Source organism: Notamacropus eugenii, chromosome 1 (assembly GCF_028372415.1).
Source record: "Notamacropus eugenii isolate mMacEug1 chromosome 1, mMacEug1.pri_v2, whole genome shotgun sequence".
NCBI lineage: Eukaryota > Metazoa > Chordata > Mammalia > Diprotodontia > Macropodidae > Notamacropus > Notamacropus eugenii.
Window position 1 is genome coordinate 671513128 of NC_092872.1, and position 17900 is coordinate 671531027.

The 17900-nt window shown below is 39.9% G+C and overlaps 1 protein-coding gene across 3 annotated transcripts in view; it reads left to right on the forward strand.

Moving 5' to 3' along the window:
• Positions 1–1203: 1203 nt before the first annotated feature.
• The window catches only part of THUMPD2 (THUMP domain 2 tRNA and snRNA guanosine methyltransferase), a 48635-nt gene continuing 31938 nt past the window's right edge, over positions 1204–17900 (forward strand). The window contains exons 1-2 of one of the 3 annotated variants that reach the window (XM_072635802.1): positions 1204–1443; positions 9073–9208. In XM_072635802.1, the coding sequence (XP_072491903.1) occupies positions 1294–1443; positions 9073–9208 (286 nt within the window). In that variant the 5' untranslated portion in view covers positions 1204–1293. Of the gene's footprint in view, positions 1444–1524; positions 2500–9072; positions 9209–17900 lie in introns of those variants that run through there. The other 2 variants (XM_072635800.1, XM_072635801.1) reach the window with 2 other exon arrangements.

Genomic DNA, 17900 nt, shown 5'->3' on the forward strand with positions numbered 1-17900 from the left:
AATACACCAGAGGTTTGGGCAAAAGGGTGGGAGGGTGGGGAATGTGGAAGACATGGAGCTAGGGGAGTCAAAACCAAGTAGGACAGCTGATGGAAAATGCAGTTAACTGGAAAAATCTGATTTATCTATAAAGGGAAGCTTTGGGAGGAATTTATTGCTCCACCTTCCAGAAGAAAGAGACAACTGAGGGTACTGAGACATCTACTTCTTGTCTCCTCTGCTGGTTCATCATCTATCAATCTCTCACTAAGGACACGTTTCTTCCAAGGCATCTGTCCTGTACCACCCTCTTCTCTTTTTCTATAGCGCCACAGTGATCTTTCATTTATTCCCATTTCTATACAAATAGCTTCCATATATATGTACATATACGTATATCTGCATGTGTATGTATATGCATATATCCATGTATACATGCACAGGTTTATGTGTGTGCATATACACATAAATAACTTGTTCCCATTTCTATAGTCTATTTTATATATATGTATATATATACATACATACACACACACAGTCACTTGATTTGTAGCCAAGCTGTAACTTATCCTTGTACGTCTTTGGGGACCACATAACATCTACAGGCCTCAGTTTCTCCATCTGTAAAACTGGAGGTAGAAGAAAGGCAGACTAACTGACCTCTATGCCTTCTAGTTTCCGTCCTGAATTCTAGGCAAGGAAACCTCCCTGTTCACACCTCAGATCCAACCTATCTGAATTCGAACTCCCAATCACGTCCCGTCAGACTTGTCCTTGCCAGTTACTTCCCACGATGCCCTCTGCCCTCCAGCCCCCTGCACCACTGGACTTCCCCGACACTGCCCTTGCCACTCGCGGGCACTGGCGCAGAACGTGGAATGAATGCATTTCCTCCGCGTGTCTGCCCCCAGGCCCAGCTCAGGTGCCAGCCCCCCTTGTCTGCCCACTTAAAGTGTTCTCCAGTTCTCCCGGATCTTGCTTTTGCCTTTGCAAGCCTTACTTAGTATTATGCGCATGCTCATCTGTGCCTCAGCCCCACGTAGAAGGGAATCTGCTAGAGGGTAAGGCCCTTGTTACCCCTGAGCGTCTGGCATACTTAATGCTTACTTAATTTTACTATAAACTGAAAATACCGCTACGGAGAAGCCCTTAGCCTTCTGCCTCTCCCCTCTCCGCTCCTCCTCCCCCCTTCCTCCTCCCTCCCTCCTCTCTTCCGGCGCGCGCACAGAGCGCCACGTGACCCGAGAGCGTCGGGGTCGCACGGCCCTCCCCCTCCCTCCGCTGGGCGCCCGGGCCGCGTCTCCGCGCGGAGTCATGTCTACCCCGGCGCCCGAGGAGAGGCCGCCATCCCCGGGAGAACCCTCATCGCCGCTTCGGGCCGGGGCTCGGTACTTCTGTACTGTGGGCCGTGGCCTGGAGCCCTTCCTCACGCGGGAGGTTCGAGCCCGCCTATCAGCGACGGAGGTGAGTACCCGCCTTCCCGGGACGCGGTTCGGCTGCGCAGCGGAGCCCCGCCCCCTCCGGCCCTTCAATGGGCGGGGCTGCGCTGGGGCGGGGCCTCGGTGCGCGAGCCGGAGCCCCTCCCCTCTCCTGGTCTGAGCTCTGGACCGGCTTCCTCCAGGCTCTCGGAGGGGAAGCCCGGTAACCAGCGCCCGCTCCCAGAGACCGAGGAGCGGGGAGGGAGGAGCTGCTATTATCCCCATTCTACAGATGGCATTACAGGGCTCACCCAGTGTACACGGGTCAGAACGGACCGGAGCCCCGGCCTTCCCGACCCCAGATCTAACTCCCCGTTTACCAGATTTAGTCCGGGGGGGCCGACTCCCTCGTTTTATAGAAAAGAAAACTGAAGCCAGGGAGGGGGCGTGACTTCCCCGAAGTCACGTAGGACTTGAACTCGCAACCCAGAGCACTTTGTATTGCACCCCAGTTTTCCAGGGGACCACGGGTTGTAATCCAATCGGTAAACATTTATTAAGTGCCAGGCATTCTGCCAAATGCGAGACAGAAGACGGCCCTTGGCCACCAGGAGCTCACAGACTAGCGGGGAAGAAGACGAGAAAGTAGATGTGTCCCGAGGAAGCCGAGTGAGTCAGTAGGTGACGGAAGGAAGGGTTACCCTGTAATGTGGGCTTGGAGGACACCAGGCGGGTCCCCAGGCGGAGTCCAGAGAAAGTGCCTGGAAGGACGGCCCTGTTCCGGAGCGGGAGCCTGGAAAGGCAGCCCACAGCTGGCTGCTCAGGGCTATGAGGCCAACCAGACATTTTCTGCGTGCTCCCAGAAGCAGCAGGGAGTCGCCGGAGTTTACTGAGCACCGGAGCGATGCGGTCCATGGTCAGACTTGCTTTCTCAGGGCAGGTAGACCAGGACTGCGCTGTTTTGCCCATTGAATTCTTTGGTCCTTAATTCATTTAACCTTACTCACCCATAAGGTCCGAGGACCCGGGGGCACTAAGCCTTTATCACCTCCATCCCGTGTTTGTGGAGTTTCCGATGCAGTGCCAGAGGAAGGCCGCCCAGGTGATGGTGGTGGAGTGGGAAGCCCCCGAGTACTGCAAGTCATTGGGGGAGGGGGAGCTCAGCGAAGGCAGGGGATGAGTTCATGAAACTGAGGAGTAGGAGCTCACATATGAGTAGCCTTTCATTTTCTTTTCAATCACATCTAAAGTTACTTTTAAACTGGTTTTGTTAGAAACAATTTTGAGTTTAGAGCAGGGGTCCTTGGGTTTATCAAACAGCAGATTGCTATGTTCGTGGACTACTGCGTCTTGAGTACCTGACCTGTGCCACTGGTCGACCCTTGTGTTTCTTGGCCAGTACCAAGTGGTTTTGATCCTTGCTGCTTCCTAATACAATTTGGGGTCTGGTAGAGCCAGGCCACCTTCCCTAGCATTCTTTTCATTAGTTCCCTTGATGTTCCTCCAGATGAATTTTGATATTATTTTTTCCAGTTCTAGAAAATAATTACCTGATAGTGTAGCACTAAATAGGTAAATTAATGTAGGTAGAATTGTCATCTCTATTATATTGGCTCAGCCTACCCACAAGCAACTGATGTTTTTCCACTTACTTAGATCTGACTTTATTTGTGCGAAAAGTATCTTGTAGTTGTGTTCGTATGGTCCCTGGATTTGTTTTGGTAGGTAGAGGCCCAAATATTTTCTAGTGTCTACCCTAGCTTTAAATGGGATTTCTCTTTCTATCTCTTGCTGTTGGACTTTGTTACTAATATATAGAAATGCAGAAGATTTGTGTGGGTGTATTTTGTAACCTGCAGCTTTGCCAAAGTGGTTTATTATTTCAAGTAGTTTTTTACTTGAATCTCTGGGATTCTCTTAAGTATATCATCATATCATCTGCACAGAGTGATAACTTAGTTTCTTCTTTGCCTGTTCTAATTCCTTCAATTTCTTTTTCTTCTCTTATTGCTGGAGTTAACATTTCTAGTACCAAATTGAATAATAGTGGTGGTAATGAACATCCTTGTTTCACCCCTGAACTTATTGGAAATGCATCTAGCTTATCTCCATTGCATATAATGCTTGCTGAAGGTTTTAGGTAGATACTGCTTATTAATTTATGGAAAGTTCCATTTATTCCTCTGCTCTCCAGCTCTCCAGTGTTTTTAATAGGAATGGGTGTTGTATTTTGTCAAAAGCTTTTTCTGCATCTATTGAGATAATCACGTGGTTTCTGTTAGGTTTGTTGTTGATATGATCAATAATGCTAATAGTTTTCCTAGTATTGAACCAGCCCTGCATTCCTGGTATGAATCCTACCTCATCATAATGTATTATTCTCATGATAAGCTGCTGTATTCTTTTTGCTAAAATCTTATTTAAAATTTTTGCATCTATATTCATTAGAGAAATTGGTCTATAATTTTCTTTCTTGTGTTTGACTCTTTCTGGGTTAGGTATCAAAACTATATTTGTATCATAAAAAGAATTTGGGAGGACTCCTTCTTCCCCAATTTTCCCAAATAGTCTATGTAGTATTAGAATTATCTGTTCTTTAAATGTTTCATAGAATTCACTTGTAAATCCATCCAGCCCTGCAGATTTTTTTCCTAGGGAGTTCACTGATGGCTTGTTCGATTTCTTTTTCTGAGATGGGGTTATTTAAGTATTCAACTTCCTCTTCTGTTAATATGGGCAATTTATATTTTTTTTAAAAATTGGACAATTTAGGGGTAAAGTTGGGCAAAGTAATTTCTAATTATTGTTTTAATTTCCTCCTCATTGGAGGTGAGTTTACCCCTTTTCATTTTTGATATTGGTAATTTGATTTTCTTCTTTCTTTTTTTTAATCAAATTGACCAAAGGTTTATCAATTTTGTTGGGGGTTTTTTTTAATAAAACCAACTCTGTTTTATTTATTAGTTCAGTAGTTTTCTTAATTTCAATTTTATTAATCTCTCCTTTGGTTTTCAGTATTTGTAATTTGGTATTTACTTGGGATTTTCAATTTGTTCTTTTTCTAGCTTTTTTAGCTGCATGCCCAATTTATTGATCTTCTCTTTCTCTATTTTATTTATGTAGGTATTCAAAGATATAAAGGTTCCACTAAGAACTGCTTTAGCAGTATCCCATAAAATTTGGTAGATTGTCTCATTATTGTCATTCTCTTGAATGAAGTTGTTGATTGTTTCTATGATTTGTTGTTTAACCCACTCCTCCTTTAGGATTAAATTAGTTCCCAATTAATTTTTGGTCTATCTATCTTTACCTTTTATTACATAGAATTTTTTTGTGTTATGATCTGAGAAGGGTGCATTGACTATCTCTGCCTTTCTACACTGGATTGTGAGGTTTTTATGCCCTAGTACATGGTCAGTTTTTGTATATGTGCCGTGTATCGCTGAGAAAAAGGTATATTCCTTTCTGTCCCCATTCAGTTTTCTCCAGAGATCTATCAAATCCACCTTAACCATAGTTTTATTCACCTCCTTAACTTCTTTCTTGTTTATTTTAAGATTAGATTTATCAAGTTCAGAGAGGGGGAGGTTGGGGTCCTCCACTAGTATAGTTTTGCTGTCTGTTTTTCCTGTAACTCCCTTAACTTCTCCTCTAAGAATTTGAATGCTATACCACTTGGAGCACATATGTTTAGTAATGATATTGCTTCGTTGTCTATAGTGCCTTTTAGCAGGGTATAGTTTCCTTCCTCATCTCTTTTGATTAGATCTATTTCTGCTTTTGCTGTGTCTGAGATTAGGATTACAACCCCTGCTTTTCTTATATCAGTTGAAGTACAACATATTCTGCTCTAAACTCAAAGCTGGGATAAGAACTCGCTGTTCGACAATAATTGCTGGGAAAACTGGATAACCATGTGGCAGAAACTAGGCATAGACCAATGCCTGACACCATACACAAGAATAAAGTCCAAATGGGTACTTGATCTAGGCATAAAGACTGATGCTATAAAGAAATTGGTGGAGCAGAGGATAGTGTATTTATCAGATTTATGGAGAAGGGAAGATTTTTTGACTAAACAAGAGATAGAAAGCATTATGAAGTACAAAATGGATAATTTTGATTACATTAAATTGCAAAGTTTTTGCACAACCAAACCCAATGCAACCAAGATTAGGAGGAAAGTAGAAAACTGGAAAAGAATTTTTGCAACTAGTGTCTGTGATAAAGGCCTCATTTCTAAAATATATAGAGAACTGAGTTGAATGTACAAGAATACAAGCCATTCCCCAGTTGATAAATGGTCAAAGGATATGAACAGGCAGTTTTCAGAGAAGAAATTACAGATAAAATTAAAGATAGTCATATGAAAAAGTGCTCTAAATCACTATTGATTAGAGAGATGCAAATCAAAACAACTCTGAGATACCACATCACACCTATTAGACTGGCTAACATGACAGAACAAGAAGACAATGAATGTTGGAGAAGAAGTGGGAGAGTTGGAACATTAATTCATTGTTGATAGAGATGTGCGCTGATCCAACCATTCTGGAGAGCAATTTGTAACTATACCCAAAGGGCTACAAAAATGTGCGTACCCTTTGACCCAGCAATATCTCTTCTAGGACTATATCCCCAAGAGATCATAAAAATGGAAAAGGGTCCCACTTGTACAAAAATATTTTTAGCAGCACTCTTTGTGGTGGCCCAAAACTGGAAATCAAGGGGATGCCCATCAATTGGGTTGATAATAATAAATATTATTATTTATTAATAATAAATACATTATTATAATTTATGAATAAATTATGGTATATGAATGTAATAGAATACAATTGTGCTGTAAGAAATGATGAAAAAGAAGACTTCAGAGAGACCTGGAAAGACATATATGAACTGATACTAAATGAAAGGAGCAGAATGAGGAGAACTTTGTGCACAGCAACGACCACAGCATGCTAGAGCATTTTCCAGTAGACCTGGAACTTCATTGCAATGCAAGGACCTAAAAAATTTCCAATGGTCTTTTAAGGCAAAATCCCCTCCACATCTAGAGAAAGAGCTATGAAATTCAATCACAGAATGTAGCAGATCATCTCCTTTTGTGTTACGTTTTGTTTTGTTATGTAATTTCTCCCATTCATTTTGATTCTTCTATGCAACATGACTATGGTGAAAATGTATTTAATAGGAATGTATGTGTAGAACCTATATAAAATTGTATGCCGTCTCTGGGAGGGAGGGGGGGGAGGGAAAAAATCTTAAGTTATATGGTAGTGATTGTAGAACACTGAAAATTAAAAATAAAATTCTCTGTTAAAAAAAAATAAAAATAAAAACAATTTTGAATTCCAGATTTTTTCCTGCCATCTTTCTCTTCCCCGCCAAGATGATAAGCAATTTGATATAGGTTACATATGTGCAATCATGCAAAACATTTCCATATTAAACCTCTTCAGACCATGTTGTACCTTTTCATTTATGAAACTTTGAAAGCAGTAGAGGACTTGCCTTACAGTGGAGGTCCTGCCTCTGATTCATAATGACTTTGTGACCTTCAGCAAGCCATGTAATTTGGCACCCCAGTCACCTCTTTAGGACATTCAGTGAAAACAGGCTTCATTTCTGTATCAAGGGAGGCAGATTCCACACCAGAGTTCATTATACCTATGAAGTCACAAGTCCTGACCATGAATACCCAGGTATCTCCATTTGATTTTCTGTGTTGGACTTCAATCTGTGATTTTCAGGATAAAAGCAAAAATGCCAGCTGTCTCATAGTGGTAGCACTTGGATAACAGGATTGTTACATCATCTTTGAAAGTGCTAGACAGAAAATCAGCTTGGCTTGGGCTTTGATGGTTATTGGCTGTATTCCCAAATGGAGGAAAACAAATTCTATCTACATAAATAAATTTTCAAGCAGCAAATATTAGGATGAAAATACACTAAACTGGCACCTTTTACTTAAGTCTTGTAACTCAAAATAAATGATCAGTTCGGAAGCTTTAAGCTTAGCAGCTGCTTTCTATTGCCATCGATGCATTCCTGCCACCACTTGGTTTAGTTTTTCCAGCTGCCAAAGAGAAGAGGCTCAGATCATAGACCTGACATTGACCGAAGGAAGTCATTTTTCTGGCATTTTTGTTTTTTATAAGAATGTATTCCACATTTCTAAGTCTACCCTCATATTGTTCTTTTTGTTTTGGAACCTTTATCTGTTTCTTCCAAACAATCCCTTTGAGGACTTCTGGAATAACTTCTGTTCTTCTTCCATCTGAGAAGTGTTTTGAGGCAGGTGTTAGGCCTGTTGTCAGGATGAACTGAGTTCATACCCCACCGAAGGCACTTACTAGCCATATGACCCAGGACAAGTTACTTCTTCTCTGTCTGTCTTAGCTTCCTCGGCTATAAAATGGGGATAATAATAGTATCTACCTCCCAGGCTTGGTTGTGAGGATCAAATGAGAAAATTGTAAATATTCCTGACTTGGAGTCAGGAAGTCTGAGTTTGAAACTTCAGACGCTAACTGTGTGATCCAGGACAAGTCACTTAGTCTCCGTATGCCTCAGTTTCCTCATCTGTAAAATGAGATATTAATAACATGAGGATCAAAAGAAATGTGTACAAACCTTAAAGTATTATTTAAATGCTATTATGATGATGATCAGTTTCTTTTAGAATGTATGAAAATGTTTCAGAATTTTGTATAATTAAATATATTAACTAACAAAATAGATGTTTTACAGTGTTTTACAGAACCAGCAAATCTTTAATCAGCTTATTTCTAGTAAAATATTTAATATGGTCCCTCTAAATATTTTTAAATCGGCAATATATGCCATGAGTTTGAAAGCTGTTAATAGTAATAACTGACATATAGCACTTCATAGTTTGTAAAGTATTTCATGTCTCTTTTCTCATGTGATCCTTCACTGTGCTATGGATGTTAAAACACTTACTTTACAGAAGAGGAAACTAATGCTCCCCAAACTTAAGTGCCCAGATCACAAAGAGTTAAAGTGTAGGGGTGGGGGGGATGCATTTTTTGGCCTCTAGGTGGTGCCATAGTGCAAAGGGCAGGACTTGGAGTCAGGAAGACTCATCTTCCTGGTGTCTTACGTGGTCTCAGACACCAGCTGTGTGACCCTGGGCAAGTCACTTAGTTCTCTTTGCCTGGTTTTTCTCATCTGTAAAATGATCTGGAGAAGGAAATGGCAAACCACTCTAGTACCTTTGCTAAGAAAACCTTAAATGGGGCCACAGAGAAATCAGACATGACTGAAAAATGACAGAACTAAAAAATAACAGTACCTCGTAAGGATGAGATGAGATGATGTTTGTAAATCGTTTTGCAAATTTCAAACCACTATGTAAATGCTGCCTGTATTACTAGAAGTCTCTTAAACTCTCAAAGCCTCAGTTGCCTTATATTTGAAATGAGGATAACGATATTGGTACTACTTATTTGGCAGAATTATTGTGAGGAAAGTGCTTTACAAAGCTTAAAACACTATATAAAGGTGAATTACATGTTATTTTTCTCTCTTAAAATATATTGTTTAATTGTCTGTCATTAATTTTTCCCCTTGATGCTGTATGTGTACCTAAGAAAAAAAGCAAAATTTCAAGTACCAGAGTAATAACATCTGTATTTTTCTTTTTCTTTAGGTTGAGTATCTTTCAGGGAAGGTCTTTTTCACTACTGATTCTGGTATAACAATGCTGAAGGAACTAAAATCTGCTGAAAGACTGTTCTTGCTGCTTAAAAGACAACCTCCACTTATCATTTCTTCTGGAAGTAAAGGTATGAAATATTTAGACTTTTATTTTCACATATCTACTGTGCTTGAAGATTTTTGTTTTAAAACAATGCCTCACCTCCAACGTATAACTCCTCTGACTTGTGAATGCTAACTTTTGTTATTTGTATAGCTCTTTTCCCATAGTGACCCTATGAGGTCATTCTTTCTAGCTGGTCCATCCTCCTCTTTCCCCCAACTAGGCCCCTGGGAATTGAGAGATCAGAATCCCAGGAGTGGATTCCCCTTCCCTGAAGGTCTTTCAACAAAGGCTGGATAACTGTCATCTGGGTGGGTTGTTGAGGGAACTCTTGGGAAGGTGTGAGTTAAACCCAGTGGTTTCTGAAGTCCCAGCTTTTAGATTCTGTGACTCTGAGACCTCTTCAATATTATTGGGAGGATTAAGGGGAAAGGTGGAAGGAGAAGGTGGGAAGCTATCCCTGCTATAAAAATCATAGGAGCCCTTGCCCAGATAACCCAGTCACTTTTGTCACTGAGATGTATGATCAAATTTATTTTTACAGAAGCAGATGGTCAGAAACCTCAGGGTCAGCCACAACTATCCATTTCCACTTCAGAGAATACAGACATTAGTGCTTTCTTCACTGTTCTTTTGTAATTACTAGACCTCATCCATAAGACACAGATCAGAGGGATCCATCCAGTTGCCACAGGTTTTTTTACTGATAGGGCACAGGTTAAGCAGCAAGTGTATTCAGGATGAAAGAAGGAGCACAAGAGATGGGTGCCAAGAGGCCTCTGCCTAAGAACTAATGTGGCACTAGTTTAGAGGAGGCTTCCAGTTTGAGGTCAGATGTTTTCAGAATTTTGAATTCACTGAAGATGGGTTACAGGAGCCTTGGAGTCCATCTAGTCCATTCCATGCCTCAGTAAAGAATTCCCTCTGCATCATAAGCCAACAGAGAGTCACTCTCCTTTGCTTAAAGATCTTTATTCAAGAAGAATCTACTCCCTCCCAAGGTAGCCATTTCTATTTTGTTGGTAACTTTTTTCTTTCACAATTAAGATTTAACTTGTCTGAAGACTACATTCCTCTCTTCAGGTTCTACTCATGGATACTGTTGCTTCTCTCTAGAACAAAGCTGATAAAATTCTGATCCTTCCTTTAGCTGAAAGCTTTTTGGTCAATCATTAGGCATTTACTAAGTGCCTACTATGTGCCAGGCAGTATGCTAGGCACTAAGAATACAAAGGTCAAAATGAAACTGTCACTACCCTCAAGAATATTACATTTCATTAAAGGAGGCAGCATGGACACATACAACATTTAGCGCAGTCACTCTCATACAATAAATGTTGATTATATAAGTATGTATGAACTATACAAAAAACAAATATAGCGTAGGGTGAGAGAAGCGTTAGCAACTGGGGGAGATGAGAAAAGGCTTAACATAGGAAGTGGCATGTGAACTGAGTTATGAGGGAAACTAACTAGGGTGCCTGGGAGGAGGGATGAGGAGGGAGAGCACTGTGGGCGTATGGATCTATATAGAACTGGATCCACAAGCACCAGGATTGGAAATGTAGTGCCGTGGGTGAAGAATGGCAAGAAGGCCAGTTTGGTAGGACCATAAAGGACATGAAGAGGAGTAAAGTCTTACCAACCTAATTTAATTTCCTTTTTCATAGCATTGGCTTATCAGCATAATTTTGCATATATGCCTGAAGGGGAGTATGTAATAATCCTGAAAGTTAGATTGGAATCAGGTTGTGAAGGTTTTAAATGCCAAACAGAGGATTTGCATTTGATTCTAGGGGAAATAGGAAACCAGTGGAATTCATTGAAAGTTTATTAGGTGCCCGCTATATGCAAGGCACGAAGTGGGGTGACATGATCAGACCTGTGCTTTATGAATATTACTTTGGCAGTTATGTGGATGATGGATTAGAAGAGGGGAGAATCTTGTGCAAGGAGATGAGTTAGGAAGGAGTTTAGGCAGTCTAGACAAGAGGGTGATGAATCGCTTAAAAACATCTATCATTCCCAAAGACTTTTTCCCGCCTATATATTCTACACCTCATTTTAGAGAGAATTATCAGCAGTTCAGAAGCAGTGCAATGTGATTTTTGGCCACAGCAAGTCTTGAAAGTCATCTACTAAGGTGTAGAGCTGTTATACCCTTATATATGCATACTGACAAAGTCATAGATATGCAAAATATTAAAAGATATTCCATTTTTAAATGCCTACTACAAAATACATTTCTGGAGATAGTTTATTAACAGACATTATGTCAAATCTGTTTTTCCCTACATTTTTAAGATTCATGAGTTCATTTCTGTGGGCATATTAATCATTTAGTATCTATGAGTTTTAACCTAATTATTATATGTTTGTATCTTCTTTTTGCACTGTGTTCCCTATCGATCCTCAAAGATTGACCAGTGTCTCATTCCATATTATGAAATTGTTATCTTTCATATTAAAATCTGATATTTTCTAAATAAGTGGTTCTCAAACTTTCTGATCACAGGACCCCTTTATGCTCTTGAAATTTTGGGGTACCCCCAAAGAGTTTTTTTATGTGGGTTTTGTCTATCAGTATTTATTGTATTAGAAGTTAAGATGTCTTTGTGTTGTTATAAAAATAGTTTTGATGCTACTGAATTCCTGAAAGGATCTTGGGGATCACCAAGGATTCCTGGATTACATTTTGAGAACCACTGCTTTAAAAAATATATATATGGTCACCTGACTATATTTAGAAATATGTGAAAGATATTTGTATATTATATCCTAAAACTGCTGGTACCAGAGTGAAATGAAAAGAACATTGGATTTGGAGTCAGAAAACTTTATTCAGATTCTGACTCTCTCACCTCCATGACTTCACTTAGTTCTCTGAGTCTTAGTTCCATCATCTGTAAAATGAGGTGAATGGATTAGATAATCCCCTAAGGGTCCTTCCAGCTCTAAATCCTATTAACCTAATGCCTAGAACAGTTCCATTGAACTCAGCTGAGCAGATTTTAATTAGTGAATGAAATAACTGAATAAAATGCAGGACAGTAAACTTCACTTATCTGGTACCCAGAAGTCTGGTAGCTGAAGCACGACCATAGGGCACTTAGAGCTTAATCAGATGTTGAGGACACCATCCACTGCATTCCAGGCCATTGCCAGTCATCCTGACTTTTGTCTTGTCACTGGACTTTGATGACTGGAAGAAAGAGGCTGCCTTGTGTCTCCGTCACTTAAATCCAGTTCACTGCAAGTGTAGACATCATCCATGATATCATTGGTCCTCTTTGAAAACAGTGGATGAACAACATCCAGAAGGCTGATGCTCTCAAGTAATTAAAGCCGTAGTGATCTAAAGGTAAATGGATAACCACAGTGAAATTTCACTTAAGCTAGTACTTGCAAAATACAATTTGACTATTTAAATGCACTCTCCTCAAACTACTTAAAACTGTATGATTTCTCCCCCAAAATTCTTCATAAAGTTGAAACAAAAAGGTAAAAGTATGGTGAAGCCATAGGAGGTTGAAGTGGTTAATATTGCAGAAATAAGAAAATAATTTGAATATCACATTTTTTTTTCTGTTTTTAAAATTTTATTTACTTCAGTCTTCAACATTCATTTCCACAAGATTTTGAGTTCCAAATTTTCTCCCCATCTTTCCCCTACCCCCACCCCAGTATGGCATGCATTCTGATTACCTCTTCCTCCAGTTTGCCCTCCCCTCTATCATCCCACACCCTCCCCCTTCTACTCCCCTCCCCCTCACTTTCTCTTACCCCTTCTTTTCTCTTACTTTCTGTACCCCATTGCCTGTACATCTTATTTCCCAGTTGCATGTAAAAACAATTTTTTAACATTTGTTTTTAAAACTTTGAGTTCCAAATTCTCTCCCTTCTTCCCTCCCCAACCACTTTCATTGAGAAGCAAGCAATTCAATATAGGTTATACATGTGTAGTTATGCAAAACACTTCCATAATAGTCATGTTTTGAAAGACTAACTATATTTCCCCCATTCTCTCCTGCCCCACATTTATTCTATCTTCTCCTTTGATTCCGTCCCTTTTCAAAAGTGTTTGCTTCCAATTACCCCCTCCCACAATCTGCCTTTCCTTCTATCACCGCCCCCATCCCCTTCCTCCTGCTTTCCTATAGGGTGAGATACCTAATTGAGTGTGCATGTTATTTCCTCCTTAAGTAAATACTATGAGAGTAAGGTTCATTCATTCCCTCTCACCTACCACCTCGTCACCTCCATTGTAAAAACTCTTTTTTGCCTCTTTTATATGAGATAACTTACCCCCTTCTATCTCTCCCTTTCTCCTCCTAATATATTCCTCTCTCACCCCTCAATTTTATTTTTTAGATACCATCCCTTTATATTCAACTCCACCTTATGCCTGGTTTTATGTTGATCTTCTTTGTCACCAAAGTAAGGTTCTATAGTCTGAGTTTTTTTTATGCTGTCATTTTCCCAGCCAAATACGTGACTCTCTAACTCTTTGTCAAGGTAAGACTCTGCTTCCAATGTGTAGGTTATCCTGTCCCAAACTTCAGGGGTTTTGTGCACCTGTTTTCAGAGATACTTCTAGGGGCCTATAAATTTTCAGTTCATCTAAGGAAAGGTGTTTACCTCTTTCCTTCCCTGTATTCTGGTCTCTGAGTGAAGACAAGCACTCTTTTCTAACTTGGAACTGTGAGAATTCCCTCTCCACTACAGCCACCAAGTCTGCCACACCAGCAGTCCACCTCACCCCAGGACTGTGACTCAGATCCAGGCATGGGCAAAGCAAGAGAATCTTACCTCAGCACCAGCAAAGAGATCCCTGCATTCCCCCTCTGATCAGCTACAAGATCTCCACACAGTCTGTGGGCCAGGAGCTCTGGAAGCAGCTACCACTACTGTTGCTACCACTGCTGCACCGCTTGCTTCCACCTCCATTGTCCCAGGGCTGGGGCCAGATTGTGCTCCTCTCTCATCCAGGTCCAGCAGAGTTTTCCCACTGACTTTCTATGCCGTCTTTGGCTTTTGTGGGCCAAGAATTCTGGAAACTACCACAACTCCCAGTGATTCAATCCCTGAGGCCTGCTCCAGCCCTGTCTATGCCAGCATGGCCCACACTGGAGTACACTCTGCTCCTAGACTGGTGTGATACACTCTTCCTGATAACCTTCGAGGATGCCTTGGGCTGGAGATTTGTTTCACTCTGTTATTTTGTGGGTTCTGCTGCTGTAGAATTAGTTTAGAGTCATTTTTTACAGTTATTTGGAGGGGTTTGGGAGATCTCAAGCAAATCCCTACTCTTACTCTGCCATCTTGTCTCTGCCCCCTGAATATCATATTTTTAGAAAATCAAAAGGGTGTTAATAAATATTCTTTAAAATGTGTTTTTTTAAATTAAAGGTATGAGAAAATTACTTCCAAGACTTTTAACTCAGTAATTAATTGTGCTTAAACACTGTATTAATTCCATTCTCTAATTACCAATCATTTTACATACCTTATCTCATTTGATCTTCATAACAGCCGTGTGAGAGAAGTAATACATATATTATTATCATCCCTGTTTTGCAAATAAGATACCTGAGACCCAGAAAATAAGTGACTTACTCATTCACAAAGCTAGTAAGTTTACTTGGCTATATCAGGAATGATTCAAATGGCAAGAAATAAAGCTATCAAAGATAGGGAACCTCAGTGTAAGTATGTTTTCAGCCCCAACAATAGGATCCTAGATTTAGACCTGGAATGGACTTAGAGGTCATCTAGTCTAACCTCCCACATTTTACAAATGAAGAAACCAAAACCTGACCCAAGGTCACAAAGTATAAAGTGATAATTTGGGGATTTGAACACAGGTTCTTTGCTTCCAACTCCACATTCTTTCCATTGTACCATACTTCCCTCCATTGATCATAATGGTTACCCCAAGTCATCAAGAAAACTGAAATTATGTTTCATATCCAGATAGCCACCAGCTGGCAAAGAATGATGCCTGTACACTCTCACATCCAGACTTTGAGTCTGAAGATTACTTCCAGGCATTGAGTTAACTACACCTTCCAGAGTGTCTTCTCTGCCTCCCCAGATGCTAATACTCCTGCAAGGAAGGACCACAGAACCCAGAGGTCCATGAGGTCAGCACTGGCTCTTTTGGTCCCAAAACTCACTTTTCCCACACTACCACAAATTCCTGTGCAAGTACCCTCCACTGGAGGTGCCCAGGCTTCCACATTTCACACATCATATGCCCCTTTTCACTCTTCTTGGACATGAACTGATCAATTTTCTCTTTTCTCTCTCTTGTTCTTCTCTTCCACTGCCTCCACTCAAACATTTCTCTAAACCTGTTCACAAATATATCCAGGCTCCAGGTCCTGATGATACCAGGGCTTGATGATCAGTATTAAAAGAAAGAATTAACTTTAAACAGCCTCAGAAAGGATAATTAACATTTGCTGACCCTTGCAGGAACACTGTATCCTCCCTGCAGAGTTATTTGCCTTCTCTCAAGATTATTAACTTTAACAGTAGTTTATGAATAGTTCCAATTGCTAAGTTTGTTTGTAAAACAGTTGTTTGGAATTCCTGGCATATTTTCCCATAGAAACATCATTCTAAATGGTTTGATTCTCCAGCCCATTAGTCCATAATAATAACCTGCACTTATTTTAAAAGTTACAAACTCCCTTTATACTTGATCTCCCTGGCTCTTCGTAACCCCTTACAAGATAGAGAGAATGTATTATTATCCCATTTTGTAGATGAGGAAGCAAACCCAGAGCTGTTTCGTTTTGTTCTCTTTTTTATTTTTTTTAGGGCGATGTGGAAGAGGAGGAGAAGGGAGGGAAAGAAAAATAAGTGCTTGTTAGTTAAAAAGAAAAGATATTAAACTCAGTTTATGTTAAGAAAGAGTACTAGTTGGCCAGAGTTCTGATGGCAGTTGACATTCATATAGATAGTCATCTCCAAATCGAAGAAATCTGTTTACAAAAGTAGAGAAATGTGAGCTGACAAAAAGGGCTAACATAAAAAGTTTGGACCCTTGAAACATTAACCTTCACTTACCTAGAACCTCTTCCCCACCACCATCCAGGAAAATAAACTTCAATACAAAGGTGTTGGTATAGTTTAATTATCCAATCTGATTGTTAATTTTAATAATGGGAAAAGTTTCTAGTATTTATAAAATTGAATCTTGCTGCATATGTCTCTTTGCCTGTGCAGAACTCCTCAGCATTTCTTTTTAAAGATGAACAGATACCTTCTCTGTGAAACTTAGGACCTCTCTGAGTGAGAGTAGGAGTTCTTTGTTATTGTTAAGAACAAGGCTTCTTGGAGAGTGGGGCCAACATGGTGGAGTTTTTGCTCAGCTATTCATTCATATTCCTCTAAACAACTTTTTAAAAGCCTATTAAAGCAAATTCTGGGTGGGAAAACCAACCAACGTCACAATGAGTCATTTTTCCAGCCCAGGAAAACTTAAGAAGACACAAAAAGGTCCTTGATGATGGAGTGGGGTTTGACCAGTAATGTAGCATGATAGAAGTTGTGAGTCCTTAGTCTACCTGGGTAAAGACCAGAATGCAAACCAGGAGACTAGTAACTAGAACTCTCCCTAAACTCACACCACCTTGGAAGCAGCAAAAACTTAAAAGTCTCAAGACTTAACTATGAGAGCAAGAGACCGTGAAAGTCAGGCGATCAGGCCACACATGTCCCTTAACCCAGATGCAAGGAGAGCCCAACTCTGACATAAAGTCCAAAGTCTAGAAATAGGCTGGAAAAATAAGGAAGCAATAACAATAAAAAAAGAATCTAACCATAAAAATCTACTCTGGTGACAGACTCAGATGAGACAATGACTTGAAAACATCTGCAAGCACACCTCAAAGAAAAATGCAAATTGGGCACAAGCCTAACAAGAATTCCTAGAAAAGCTAAAGAAAATTATTTTTGTAGTTATTCATCTTGTTGTGTCCAACTCTTTGTGACTCTATTTGGGGTTTTCTTGGCAAAGACATTGGAGTGGCTTACCATTTCCTTTCCCATCTCATTTTGCAGATGAGGAAACTGAGGCAAGCAAGGTTAATTGACTTACTCAGGGTCAAATAGCTAGTAAGTATCTGAGGCTAGATTTGAACTCCTGATCTGACATTCTATCCAGTGCACCACCAAGTACAAAAGAAAAATATTTTAAAAGAGAAAAAATAATGTTTTTAATCAAATAAGCATGGTAGAAGAAAAATTGGAGAAAGAAATGAGAGCAATGTGAGAAAATTATGAAAATAGAATTGAATTTGAATTAAAATAATGCAACTAGATTGGCAAAGACTATTTTAAAATTTGTGAAATGAGCATTAGTAAAAAAAGAAAAATGATGAAAAAAATGACTCCTTAAAAATAAGAATTGACCAAATGATTAAAAAAACTCACTGCAGAAAGTAACTTTAAAAATCAGAATTGGTCAAGTGGAAACCAATGACACCAGGAGAAATTAAGAACCAATAAAACAAAATCAAAAGCCTGAAAAAAATAGAAGAAAATGTGAAATATCTCATAGGAAAAACAACTGATATGAAAAGTAGATCACAGAGAGATAATTTAAGAATTATTAGGCTACCCAAAAACCATGATCAAAAAAAGAACCTAGACATCATATTTCAAGAAATTATCAAGGAAAACTGCTCTGATATCTTGGATCTGGAGAG